At 40.9% G+C, this 14,894-nt stretch overlaps 1 protein-coding gene across 1 annotated transcript in view; it reads left to right on the forward strand.

The window, feature by feature from the left end:
* Window positions 1–11,656, forward strand: part of Hsd17b4 (hydroxysteroid 17-beta dehydrogenase 4) — a 93,719-nt gene extending 82,063 nt beyond the window's left edge. Inside the window, exons 23-24 of the mRNA XM_042264354.2 lie at window positions 6,396–6,523; window positions 11,234–11,656. Coding sequence (XP_042120288.1) covers window positions 6,396–6,523; window positions 11,234–11,323 — 218 coding nt within the window. The 3' untranslated portion in view covers window positions 11,324–11,656. The remainder of the gene's footprint in view (window positions 1–6,395; window positions 6,524–11,233) is intronic.
* Window positions 11,657–14,894: the final 3,238 nt, after the last annotated feature.

The raw sequence follows: 14,894 nt of genomic DNA on the forward strand, positions 1-14,894 counted from the left end.
CTGGCAGGGCTGAGAAAATCTAAAGCCCTTCCTGTTGCTAGAGTTTTCCGCCTTGCCCACAGTCAGGACAAATCTTTGTCACCCGCCAGTCCCACAGCCGCTCAGACCCAACCAAGTAAACACAGACACTTATATTGCTTACAAATTGTATGGCCGTGGCAGGCTTCTTGCTAACTGTGCTTATAGCTTAAATTAGTCCATTTCCATAAATCTATACCTTGCCACGTGGCTGGTGGCTTACCGGCACCTTCTCATGCTGCTGGTCATGGCGGCGGCTGCAGCCAGTCCTTCTGCCTTCCTGTCCTTTTATTTCTCCTCTCTGTTAGTCCCGCCTATCCTTCCTGCCTAGCCACAGCCGATCAGGTTTTATTTATTGATCAATCAGAACAACTTGACATACAGACCATCCCCCAGCACAGCCAAGTGCAGACCATCTCAGACACCTGCACTCAGGCCCATGGTCCTAATCATCCTCTATGCGGACCTGCTGGGTAACGCCACAAAGAACCCAAGAAGGGCTCCCACAGGACATACAGAACATCCCACAGCACCTTCCTCCTGCCAATGAGAGGGGAGAGGTAAAACTCCTGGTTAATATAGCAAGTCAGAGAAGGGCCTCGGTGCAGGGCTTTAGGGAAGGAAGGCAATCTGTCTCACGCCTTCATCTTCATACCTCAGGGGCAGTGTTTAGTCACAGCAATATTCATAGATAGGACATCTTTAAGCTAGGGGCCAAGTTCACACTTGTCTTTCTTCAAGAACAGTGACTGTTGTTAGTATCATTTTATTACATATATTGGAATAAATAGTTGGAGCTGAATGTTTGGACACAAGCAGTCATTTCCAAGGTTCTGTGTCATTGGTTGTCTCACCTTTGAATAAAGGCCATCCTTGTCCCTGTATTTTTCTAGGGATCTTTGAGGGGGTTGAAAATGTGGGTAAAGAAGTCTCTGAGTCCCCTTGGAACAGACACTTGCTTGTCCTGATACCCTGTTGTACTCTGGTTGTTTCCAGTTACATGTCCCTTTTCATCTGACCTTGGGCTTAACTCTGAGAAAGGACTGCACCTGGTCTGTTGGCAGCTCCTAGTCAGGGCTGTAGCACATGTCCAGTATGTACTGGCTCAAAGCCATATGGGAGTCACAGGGATGAGATCATGGTCCTTTTGGAAGAACAAAAATGGATGCTTGTTTTCTGTTCAGTAAGTTTACTGTATAGTAGGGAGATGTACCATTGAAACATTTTACCAGCAGCGATCTTATCTACCGACCTATCTATCTATCTCTAAACCCATCCAGAAATTGTCGAGGAAGCTATTTGGTCCTATTCTGGTGTTCTGTTAACAGGAAAGTTTAGAGGAATGAAAGTTGGAAGAATAAGCAGCTTAGGTCTGGGGATGCCTGTTGTGCAGAAGGTCCTGGGTTCCATTTCCAGCACCACACAACAAAGAAAGGAAGAGTAGGAGGCTTTAGGTAGCCTCCAGAATCATTTGTGGCTGAAAATTAAAGCAGTTATTCTGACCTGAAATTTGGAAGCAGAAAAATTTGAAGGTAGAACACTTTCCTCTTAGAACTCACTGCTAACAAAACTTGACCCCAGCTTAGGTGCCTTTCTTTACTTCACCTAGTGTCAATTAGAGTGCAGAAATAATATGCTTGTTTATATAATGTTGCACCACCGAGGGGTCTTTTCTAACTCAACGTTACTAAAATCTGAACAATTCTGAATTCCAAACACATCCAGGCTGGAAATTGAGATTCAGAATTACAGACCTGCACATGTCCATGGGGACCACAGGTGATAGAGGCCTGGAAAAGATGAGCTTGGCTTCAGAGGATGGGAAAATTGGCTCACTCAGGGACGAGTTCAGCATTTATGTGCCATGGCCCCTCTGGGTATGAAAAGACCGGAAGGAAGGCAGACCCGAGTTAGGCGTGATGATAATGGAGAGAGAAGAGAGGAGAGGACTGATGGGAAACCATTGCTAGGGTAGAACCAACCTCCTTGAGCACTATTTAGGTCTGAATATCAGAAGAAATGAAGACGTCTGGGTAAACTGAGGTTTTTAACCTGTACTCTTGAGAATGGTGACTCCTTAGTGAAGAGCAAAATGGGGAAGAGGAAGGAGTTTGTAGAGAAAATGAACTGTGGTGCCAGAATTAGGGCCAGTCAAGATTTGGGCTAGATTGTGGGCTGTGTGCCTCCTTCAGCTCATGGCTGAGTGACTGCTGTAAGCAGAGAGTCCATTGGCTTTGCCACCTTGATAATGTCATGCAAGAGGAAAATGGAATAGGACTTTGGCTGTGGAGGATTGTCTGCCATGCCTGTTCACATAGAATCTGGCTTACAAATTTCCATTGTACAATTTATTGTAATACTAAGTAAGTACTTAATACATGTTTCCAATTAATTTGTTTGTTGCTTGAATATTTATAGTTATAGGATACATTCAAACTATTGAAACTGTTTATAAGTACTTATTATAGACTAAAGACACCATGTTGCTGAATATAATGTGTTCCATATTTCTCAGAGTGATAGGTTTAAGCAAATGGCTTGGAACAGGTTGTTTTCTCTCCAATCTCATATCTGTAATCTTTTACATTAAATGAACATGTGTAAAAATTTCATCTAGATACCATGATCATACAGATACTATGCATTTTCTTTGAGTATTGTTTGGTGAAGTGGATTGATTGAATTTTAATGATGTATATTTTAATTAAGCGTCCAGAGCTAACTATGTGTCTGGACCAAATCCAGGTGTCTCTTGTGCACTGTATGACAGTGACTGGATGATGATGCTCTTTGAGTGTTAGTGTTCATACATTTTGGAAACTTGTCACTATGTGGAAGCAAGTGTAGAGACTTGAGAACTGGCATTCCTTGCAGATGAGAATCCAACCTTCTTGAGGAAGCCATCTGATCAGAACCTTTAAGCTCTGGTTGGAATTCATCTTCTGAAGTCAAATTGGATTATCCTTTATCTTTTAAGGCCAGATCTTGCTTTATAGCCTCTATAGCCGAGGCTGGCCTTAAACCAGAAACTCTCCTGCCTTAAGCTTCATAAGTGGTTGGAGTATAGGCATGTGCCAGCTCACCAGCCCTCTATACTAAAATTTAAAGATGCCAGTTCCAGATTTGGGGTTGAGATTCAGAAATGTTGCATGAATTTCAAGAAAACAGTTTGTCTTTGGAAAGACTCTGCTGTCTATTCATCAGTTAAGGATTTCCCCAACCATGAACAGCCGTTGCATTCCAGCGCAGTCCCTGACTCCGTGCCCACAGAACAGCACTGCTTCACAGGCCGTCAGACCCCTCCGTATGCAACATGCCCTAACATCATTTGCAATGTTTTAACAGTAAATTCTGACCTAGAGATAAAACTGCAAATCTACAAAGAGAAGTAACAGTTATCTTTCATCTAGTACTTCAAATTGTTAAAATTTTACCCCATTTTGTAAAAGTGTACGTACTTAAGAGTAACTTGGAGACTTGGTATTGTAAGGGTGAAGGCTACTCTATTATTCCAAGGACAAAGACATTCTCTGACCACAGAGTAGTTATCAATGTCAGGAAGTTAACATTTATCTACTGTTCTTATCTACTCTACCACCTTATTAATGCCTCACCATTTGTCCCAATAGTGTCATTTAAAGCAAAGGAGTAATAACAGTAATAGTAGCAACAGCAGAAATGAAGAGGGGTGGGGATGAATGCTCCTTGTCTGGCCTGCTCACACTCTGCATTTAAGTCCCTAGCTGCCGGAGCCCAGATACATTGTCTGTCTTATTTATCATCTTGATGTTTGGGAAAAGTTATTTATTATTATTCATGATTAGCTTTATGAATTTTTGGACAGAATAGTAGCAAAGTATTATGTCCTTGCTATCTCTTTTTTTTCTTCTTCCAAAAACCTTATATTTTAGTAGGGAGTGGTGGCCCCCTTCTGTAATCCCAGCATTTAGGAGGCAGAGGTAGGAGGATGACCCATGGGTTTGAGGACAGCCTAGGCTTCTGTGTGAAAGGTTTTCATTTGCTGCTACTCTTTGAGGGCATAGAGAGCCGCCTTACGCCCTTTCACTCACTTAACACTTCCGAAACACTCTCTCCAAAGAAGTACATGGGATTGGGTGACAGGATGGGTCTGTGCCCACAAAGACCTTGCTGTCTTAGGCATTGGAGGCAGAAGCAGCACATTTTTTTTTTCCCCTGTAGCTCCTTTTGTGATTTTTACCTCACCCCTTCTTTAGAAAGACTGTAAATTCTAGTGGAAATTTTCCTCAACTCTTTTAGAGACTTGGTGATCATAAATTTGAATTATAACCATTCAAACACAGTCAACTCTGCCACTGGGTGGAGGGGCAATTTCTTATTTTTACAGAAGACCAGTAGTGACCTATAGGCATCTAGGTATCTGGATTCTAATGATTCCAGTGGATGCTTCTCCCAAATACCCCCACCAGAACCCCTGCGCATTTGAGTATTTTGCTCCTTTACCCCAAATGTCTATACTCTTGCTAAGCACCATCTTTTCTTGTATCAGTGTAGCCGTTAGCTTCTCACACCCTCAAGTCTCATGTCTGCGATGGTGAGTAGATAAGTGTGAGGGAAAGTGTGACTGAGCAACCATGGGTTACTGTTGACTAGAGACTTACCCCTTTACTCTAGTGTTAATGTGTGCAAATTACAGTTTTATTACTGAGCAGAATTTTCATGTATCCTCCAGCCCAGTGAGTGGGGCTTGGGCAGAGTTGTGCAGAATGAAAACAATAGATGGTAAGTCTACTGGTTGGCAGAGGTTTGCTTTCCTTTAAACCTTACCATACCCCCTCATTCCTGTCCCCTTCTGTTACCTTTCTTTCTGACTATAGAAATAATATACACGATGAAAGTGTATTCATGGACGTCCCAGTGAGACTAGGGCCTTTGTTCTTCATGTTACACCCCTAGTACCTCTCATACCTTTTCTGATAGTCACACTGGGAAGTGCGTGAAGTCTCCAAAGCAAAATGGTCCTTCCTTGCTCTTTACCTTCCTAGATTAAGTGTTAAGTTTTTATTTTTTCCTTAAACTTTTTGTTTGCTTGCTTGCTTGGCAGAATTCTCTTCTGTAGAGACCTAGGTGGTTCACTTTTCCTTTTTTAGCACTTGGTAACAGAAGGCTAGTTAAGCATTCTGGATGTTCTTATGGACCTTCAGCTTGCCTTATGAAAGTTGGGAGTTCTTTACATCCTCTAGGAGGGTTGATATAGCTGCAGCAACCTGACCCCCGTCAAGTTAAGCTGGTGAAGAGTTTTCTCAACTACTAAGCCTGTTTCTGAGATAGTTAACCTTTCTACAAAAAGTTTGTTAATGGAAGAAAAGTTAGTTAAAATAATGAACATCCTAGCATCTTCTTGCAGTAGATGGTAATTAACACAGAGACCCACAACTGGACGATACACCAAGAGCGAGAGACTCCAGAGCATCCAGTCCTTGACTTCATCAAGGCTCAGGAGGGGTGCGGAGGAGGAGGTGGGAAGACTCTAAGAGCCAGAGGTGATGGATGACTTCAAGGAAACCGTGTCTTTCAGACATAACAGGACTGACGCGCATCTGAACTCACAAGAGACTGGCAGCATACACAAGGCCTGGCCTGCACAGGTTCAAACCAGATGCTGTCCCAGCACTGAGAGGGGAAGTGGATGCAAAGTCCTACCCCGACCCTTTTTTAGAAATTTTTATTTTTTTTAGACAGGGTCTTTCTACATAGCCCTGGCTGTCTTGAAACTCACTATGTGGACCAGGCTGTCCTGAAACTCACAGAGATGCCTCTGCCTTCTGAATGCTGGGATTAAAAGTATGTGTCGCCATGCCCAGCCTAAGAAGCCATTTGCAATTGCATTTGATTCCTGCTGGAAAAGGGAAGTCAGTTTTCTCTGATAGTGTCAGGTACATTAATCAATTAACTAAAATTCTTTGCTGACTGCACTTTAAAGGCCTTAGTTATATATAGTCAAGCAACTTCACTTCTTGTTAGTAACTTATTCTACATTTAATTAACATTTATGAGTATTTCTATCATGAAATTCTTCATTAAGAAAAAACTATTATTGACTTGATTGTTTCAAAGAACTTTCTAAAAAGTAGCATCTAAAACAGATTTACACCGGATGGTTTCCACTGCAGGAGGATTGCTGTGAGTTCAAGGCCAGTCTTGGTTACTGGGTGAGACCGTGTCTCTACAACAACAACAAAGCTTTTCTAAGTGCCAGGAAGTATGTGTTCTAGAAGTAGAACAAGAGTAGAATACAGGAATGTTGCCTAACGTGGAGACCATAACAGTGTCCATTTCAGTTCACTTTTCGTGCTGTGATATTTTTGAGAAAAAAGTGACACACATTGTTTTCCCAGCCATGGACTTGAAGAGCGGCTCTGGAGATGTGTACCAAGGCCCTGCAAAAGGTTCCGCTGATACGACCATCATAATTTCCGATGAAGATTTCATGGAAGTGGTCATGGGCAAGCTTGACCCTCAGAAGGTAATGAAGGTTATACTTACATTCTCATTAGCAAGTCATATTTTAAAAATTACTATTTCAGTTACAGTTTTTTTTTTTTTTTTTTTTTTTTTTTTTTTTTTTTTTCGAGACAGGGTTTCTCTGCGTAGCTTTGCGCCTTTCCTGGAGCTCACTTGGTAGCCCAGGCTGGCCTCGAACTCACAGAGATCCGCCTGGCTCTGCCTCCCGAGTGCTGGGATTAAAGGCGTGCGCCACCACCGCCCGGCTCAGTTACAGTTTTGAAAAGATTTTTTGGGGGGTTGTAAGTCCTGCTTACCATTTACTAAAACAATATAAAACCCACACTAGGCATTTTGAATATATGGTTTGAAGTATAAAACTTGTATGTGATACAAGTTGAGTATTTCTTACTTGTAATTTCTGTTGTGTTTCAATTTCAGCTAGTGGATTTGGGGAATATTTGCATACATTTTACTGGGTTAGAATCTCTAGTCCAAAAATTTGAAATCTGAAATGCTCCAAAATTAAAAAAATTAAAACAAAACCTTGATTTGCTTTTTTTCAGAAAGTTTCAACTTTTGAAGTATTTTGGAAGTTAGAGTTTTATATTAGTGACATCCAGCCAATATAAAGTATCAATAACTCACTGTAATAGGCTATTTAACTAACAGTCACTGTGTCATTAAAGTTGAAGCATCCCAAGGCATTTCAGTGAAAATCATCAGTAAGACAGGACTGCCTTCTGTGACTACTGTTCATAATCTGCATAAAGGAAAAAATTAGTTATTTTCAGTTTGTGATGGTCCTTACAACGAGTGGTCTCAGACTGCTTGAATGGACTAGTATTAAAAATAGCAAAACTCATGAGATGAAAGAATTGAAGAAAACCTGTTTAAAAGTTACATACTTATATGCTATATAAAAACCTGTTTATAAGTTATTTTCGAAATTTGAAACTTTCTGAGAAATGCAACTTCCATTCAGTCCCTGGTGAGAATTGGGAACAAACAACACCACCCACCCTGGCTGTTGTTTCCTTTCCCAGGGTGCACAGCTAGGGGCTTGGGGTGCCTGCACCCCCAGCAGTGGAGGAGGGGAATTGTAACTTGTTGTTGCCCCACCTTGTGGGCCTCCTGCCTCCGCTGCTCCTCTCCCTTACTGATCAGGGGCTGCTGACAAGGCCGCACGTGAATACAACCAAGTGTCTCCTGTGAAACCCCTGGGCTTGTGCCAGCGTTACTGCTTCCGGCCCTCATCCCTGGGAGCAGCCAGTCCCAGAGACCCTTTCAAGTACCAAAGCCAGTATTAACAGTCAGTGCTAGAAGTCACCGCTCCATCATTACACACAGTGTGCACCCACTCTGCTGTCTAGACCACACCCATTGGGACAGCTCGAGTCCTCCAACTTTTCCACAGTAGTTCTCTGACTCAAGCATGTTGTACTGTCCAAACACTAACGATGGTCAAAAGAACCTACAAGAACCCATGGTGCCAAACTCAAAATTGCATAACAAATCAATATCCCAAGACACATTACATTTTCAAGAGAAATTTGCTTTCTAAAAAGACCATCCCATGAAAGTAGTAGGGATATCCATTCTACCACACAACATAAATCTCAACAGAACATACATGAGAAATAAACACTATACTATGATACCTCCTGACTGTGGCAGCTCCTAATGGGTCCTAAAGATGCTAAAGTAGATGTGGTTAGACAGAGAAGTGGTTAAGAACACTCTCCACTGCTGGAGAGGACACAGATTCAGTTTCCAGCACCCATAATCAGGTGGCTATGAGCTACCTCTAACTCCAGTTCCAAGGTATCTGATGCCCTCTTCAGACAGCGTACACATGTGGTATACATAAACATAATAAATCAACCAATAATCTTTTTAATAAAAGAGCTCAAAAGATCATAGTTGAATGAAATTAGGAATATGTGTAGGATATAAATGAGATAATTCTGCAGATAGGAAGCAAAGAGCTCAATAACACAGATAAAAACTTTAGTCAAAGCCTCCAACTAGATCAAGTATAAAAAAGAATATTAGCTCGAAGATAGGTCTTTCAAAATGTCACATTCAGACAGAAAGAAAAAAAATAAAGAATTAAGAGACTCAGTATGTGCGAGACACCATGAAAATACTGAACTTTTGCATCAGTATACTTAGTTAAGGTTACAGTCATAGAAACTATTCAGTGCAATTGTGGTTGAAAACTTCCTTAATGTTGGGAAAGACATGAACATCCAGATACAGGATTCATTCCCCAATGAATGCGATCAGAAAAAACACTGTGATCTAGTCAAACTACAGGGCAAAGGAGGATTCTTTAAACCTGAGGAAGTGCCAAATCCCACGTGAGTGCTAAACAGCCCCATTAGACTGACAGCAGACTTCTGAGCAGAAACACCACAGGGCAGGAGAGCTGGAAGGATGCATTTCAAGGCCTGAAAAGAAGTAACTGCCAACTGAAGTTACGATATCAGTAAAGCTCTCCTTCAGAATGGGAGGAGAAGTAAAGCCCTTTGGAGGTAAGCAGCAGTGAAGGAGATGGACTACCCATCATACCTCGAAGTGGGAAGGAGATAACACGAGTTAGGAAAGTGTAACTCCTATTAGATAAGCAGATTTATAAAAGAATAAGAACATTGTCAGTACAGTCAACCATAACTATAAATTATTATAAGAAAGAAAAAAATGAGTAGAAAATCAACATACGACAAACATGTATCTATACCATCCAGTAGTGAATAAATATAAATGGTTGTAATTCACTAAGAGGTATGGCATAAGGTCCAAAAATGTTCTGCCTACAAAAAAACTCATCTTACTAAGTAAAATCCCAAAATGAATTGAAAGAAAAATTGGAAGATGACATACTGAAGTAAATAGAAATGAGTGGGAATGTATATAGCTATATTTACATCTGACAAAGGAGACAAAAACAAAAGCAGATGAAGCTCACTGTACAGTGACCCAAGGCCAATTCAAAGAGTGGGATGATTATGAATGAATGTGTATCTATTATTGAAGCACCGAGTTTTAGAAAACAAACACTGTTAGACTAAAGGGAAAGAGACTTCAATACAGTAAGTAGTGGGAAAGTTCTACACCCCATATAACAGTGAATAGATAGATTACTCATTAAAAAAAAAACAGAGTTAAACTCTACTATAGATCAACTGTATCATAGATCAAATGACTTAACATTTACAGACCATCCAATAGGTATAATTCAACATATGCTAATCTGTTATATCAACAGAAGGAAGGGAAGAATCATATGACCATCTATAAATGCATTAAAAGCATTTGATAAAATGCAACACACCTTTCATGATGATACGAGCCCCAATCAAATTATATATAGAAGGATCAAATTCCAGCATAGTAAAGGGTACATAGGACAAACCCACAGGCACTGTCACACGGATGGGGAAAGGCTGAAAGCATTTACGATCATGGACAGTACATGGGTGTTACTCTTCCCTACTCTTGAGTAATGGTAGTGTTAGCCAGAACACGAGGGCACCACAAAGACATAAAGGATGCGTACATAGACTACATCTATGAAGTCTCATCAATACAGCTCCTAAACAAGACCTGAAGGAAAATACTAAGAGACATGCTAACATGGAAGGGAAAATCTCATGGGGCCTCAACCCTACACAAAGAACTACAGTCAAATAAGGGATACTGAGAGCGTGAGAAATGGTCTTACTCAGGGAAGAGCCCTCAAAGTGGTTATCTAGTACCAAGTGATCAGCCCTGAAAACATACATACAAATAACATATGGGCTGAGCAGGTTGTTTTTATATATTTAGGAATAGACTTTGTGTGTATGTGTGTATGCATGTGTGTAACAACAATTAAATAGAGGTCATAAATTTGAGAGAGAGAAAGAGCAAAGTGTGTGACTGGAAAGGGTAGAGGGGGGACAAAGAAGAGAAGAAATGATGTATTTTAATTTCATGGCCCGCCTTTAAAAAGAAACATACATAGAGGACAGGAGAAAGCTAAAACATTCTTTTGGGCAGATAATGTTTTTATATGTAGAAAAATCTAGATTCTATCAAGACTTAGAAATGTTAAAATGTTCAGAGTTTGCAGAATTTATTTAACGTGTCAACCTTCTGCTTGCCTTCTTACAATCTTACCATATACCCTGCACGTTATTTAACTCACATGACAAAGGTGTGTTACTTCAGTGCTGCTGTCTCGAGTTTTCACAGGTGTAGAGAGTAAGTGGTTTGCCCAAGGTAACACTGCTGACGAGTGAGAGAGCCTGGACTCAACCCCAGGGTTCTTGTGCTGTTATCTAGTCACCACAGTGTGCTACTCTCTTATTTTGACATTATACGGCCTCTGTGTGATAGGGATGCAATTAACATCTTCAGTCTGCTTCCCAAGTTCTGAGTAGAATAGTCTTTTATCCAGGTATTCCCAAACCCATGTGTAATAACAGAGTAAAGCCAGAGTGCAGATTCAGACAGAACTGCCAGGCCTGTCAAGTCACATACTTAGTCTGTGATTTTTATAAACACACAGGAGTCCTTTTTCTTAGCGAAAATTACGTATGCTCTCCATAGCTGTTAAATTCTACAGCCTGGAGCCGCCTTTGTTGTCCAGTCCCTAACTTACCTGCTGTCCGTCTGAACAAGTGTCCTCCTGGAAAGAGGTCCAGTGCCAGGGTAACGGCTGTTCTCTTCCCCTGTCCCTTTGCAGGCCTTCTTCAGCGGCAAACTGAAGGCCAGGGGGAACATCATGCTGAGCCAGAAGCTTCAGATGATTCTGAAAGACTATGCCAAGCTCTGAAGGGCCTGCTGTTCTGTTGCCGTGACTCACTAGCTACTCTCCGTCCAATTATGCTCCAATACTCTGTGACGTGATCAACAGTAACATGCAGCAGAAATCACTCAACATTTTCAGATTTCAGATAACTCAGATTTTCATTTTCTACTAATTTTTCACACATTATTTTTACAAGGAACTGTAATCTAGCTAGCAAGTAACTATGAACTAGTACAGTTCATAGATCTGTATCTTAATAAAAAATTTTCAACTAAGTCTGGTTCCTTTAGAATTTGTAATAGCATTAGTATGTTGAAAGAAAAACTGAATGAATAAAAGGCACTTTTAAAAGGCTCATCTCACTTTTTCTGTTCTCTTCATTGATATCCCATATTTCATGAATTTCCCCAGTATGTACTCATTTTCCACTGTTAGAATAGTGCTGTGCTTCAGAACAAAGTCTTTGTGCTCTCAAATCATCCTTTGATCCCCTCTGCTTGAAACTTTATATTTTCACCATGTTTTTAAATCCACCAAAGATAGGACATTTTTGCTTCATTGGTAGCCTGAAATCATAAAGATAGTATCTAGCAAGTATGATCACATGGCTCTTTCCCCCTCCAGTTCCCTCAGATGCAGTGTGTGGGAATGTGCTGTTGGTGGCTTGTCTGCAGAGGAACAAGGGAAGTGTGGATGGTAAGGCTGGGATGGAGTAAGCTTCAGTTTTGTTGCATTCAGAGTTCCCATTCTTAGCTGATGCTTTGAGAATCAGACTTTGCAATGGAGATTTCATGGGTAGGAAGTTGATGTGGGAGTACTCTTCTCTTAGGCTCTGTACTTGTCAGAAGTGGGCTTGGTTTATCCAGTAACTGAGGAAGCAGATGCAGAGATACACAGCCGAGCTCTGGGAGTTTAGTCGAAGAGAGGAAGAGGGATTCTATGAGCAGGGGGTGGGGGGTGGGGGTGGGGTGGGGGATGGGGGTCAAGACCATGATGGAGAAATCTACAGAGACAACTGAACCAAGCTCAAAGGAACCCACGAACTTTAGACCGACAGCTGTGGAACCTGCACGGGACCAGACTAGATCCTCTGCATACAGGAGACAGTTGTGTATCTGGGTTTGTTTGGGGGGCCCCTGACAGTGGGATCAGGATCTATCCCTGGTGCATGAGCTGGCTTTCTAGATCCCATTACCTATGGTGGGACACCTTGCTCACCCTTGAGGCAGGGTGGAGGGGCTTGGTCCTGCCTCAACTAAATGTACCAGGCTTCGCTGTCCCCCCATGGGAGAACTTACCCTTTTGGAGGAGGGGATGAGGAGAGGGATGGGGGGGCCTAAGTGGGGATTGGAGGAGGGATGAGGGGGATCTGTGGTTAGTATGTAAAATGAATAAAATTTTTTTTTAATGAAAAAAAGTGGGCTCAGTGTAAAGAATATTACACAGCCTCTGATTTTCTTTGAAGGCATTTCTGAAGCTGGGATATTCCTTAAGAGGTATCCTGAGGCAACTAATAATTGATTATGGTTGGACTTAAAGAGGGTTGTGACCTTGGGCCAAGCGGCAAAGGAATTCCTGGAGTAGGCTTACAGTCAGTTGTCTTCCCTGCGGCTGAGGAAGTGGGTCCCTCAGTCTTGACCTTAGTGCAGGGTGATCTACTTTCTGCCAATTTAATTTTATTAAAGCAACGGCAGTCTCACAATGTTGGTCTTTATTATACTAAACTCCTGCTCGGGATGAGCTTGGGAAAGCTCAATGGTATCCCAGTAGAAATAGCTTACCAAGTCAAATGTCACAGTTCACTAATGAAAGTGTTGATTTTAGATGCTGAATGCTTGTAAGTTATGTTTTAGTTATCTACCTCTCTGTCAGTCTTAAAGGTCAGAGAACCACTAATATCCAGATAAGAAAGCATATTATTAGTCTTACATTCCTTAGCAGTTGGGATTACTTAATATTATTGAATGAACCACCAATTCTTATATTCTCCAATAAGCAATATATAAAATTTCAAGGAACCTATATGACTTCTATTTGTTTCTTATTTTTGTCTCCAATCAAAGTTTATTAGACACTTGGCATTCAGTGTTTTTACTGGGAAATGTTCATGTATTCCTTCAGCACATCAAAAACTAAAAGGAAGGAAAGAAGGTATGTAGTGTAAGCTTTATTACTGGTACATACTGTAGGATACAGCGTCAGTAAGAGAGTGGTCAGAACTATTTCCCTAGATGCTCCTAGAGAGCAGATGAGGTGGGGCATGCAGGAACATTGTCTTATAAAGTCCTTGTCGAGGGCAGTTGTGTTGACTCATCTACAGTGTTAAGATTGGTCCCACTCAAGCAACATACCCTAAAACAAATCACCATTGCCCACTCCAGAGGCTGTTTAACATTTCTCGGTGAGGATGAGTTCAGAGACTTTGTGATCAAATTAAATTCTGGAAACCACTTTGCAGGCATATATAGAAGTGTCTTTTACTAATTTCTCTTACTCTTATTAAATTGACAATTAAGAGTAACCATCATAATAGCCAAAGAGACACTGAGCAGGACAATGAAGCTGGAGGTGTGAGAACGCCCATGGCAATGCCTGTCTACAAAGTAACAGAACATCATCACACACTGACAAATGAAGCCAAATAGAGAACCCAGAAATTAATCCACATAATTGGGCCAGCTAACCTTTAACAAGAGCTCCATGAACATCCAATGGAAAGTGGGCAGTTTTGGGGGGGTGCATATGGATATATATTTACAGAAAAGTGAAATAGGATGGCTTCCCTTATACAAAAATCAGCTCCATGGAATGAAGTTCCAAATGTTCAACTGGAAATGAGGAAATTATTAGAAGAAACATGGGGGAAACTTCAGACAATGTATGTAATTATCTTTCTAGATGGGCCTCAAAAAGCATGTCCATCAAACAAAAACAGACAAATGTGATTATATCAAACTCAAAAACATTTGCAAGCAAATAACAAACACTAAAAGACAACCTATAGAATGAAAATCTTTTTACACTTGTCATCTGACAAAAGATTTATCCAGAAATAAAAAGAACAGAAAAACTGAGCAATAAAAAAAACTGAGTTAAAATATGCTGATGATTTGAACAGATAAAAAAATGACAAGCAAATGGATAACAAATAATGAGAAAACATTCCATATCACCAACTATTAGGGAATTGCAAATCAAAACCACAGTAAAATACCATCTTACCTCAGTAGAATGACTACCACCGAATAAACTCCAACAAATTCTGGTGAGGATGTAGAAAAGGAGAACTCAATACACTTAGGGGCAGACATAAGTACAGTCACTATGGAAAACAGTGGAGAATCATTTAAAAGCTAAAATGTAGACCTGCCATGTGTATGGTAATATTTTATTTGTATGTTAATAACAAAGTTTGCCTGGAGATCAGAGGTCATAGCCAGCCATAAACAAAAGTCAGGTGATGGTAGCACATGCCCTTAATCTGATCACATGGCAGGCAGAGTCTCTGTGTGTTCAAGGACATAGCCAAGCATGGTGATGCCTTTAATCCTAGAACCAACCAAGAAGACCTGGAGGTCAGTATAGACAGGCAGTG

This window comes from Peromyscus maniculatus, chromosome 19, assembly GCF_049852395.1.
Source record: "Peromyscus maniculatus bairdii isolate BWxNUB_F1_BW_parent chromosome 19, HU_Pman_BW_mat_3.1, whole genome shotgun sequence".
Taxonomy (NCBI): Eukaryota; Metazoa; Chordata; class Mammalia; order Rodentia; family Cricetidae; genus Peromyscus; species Peromyscus maniculatus.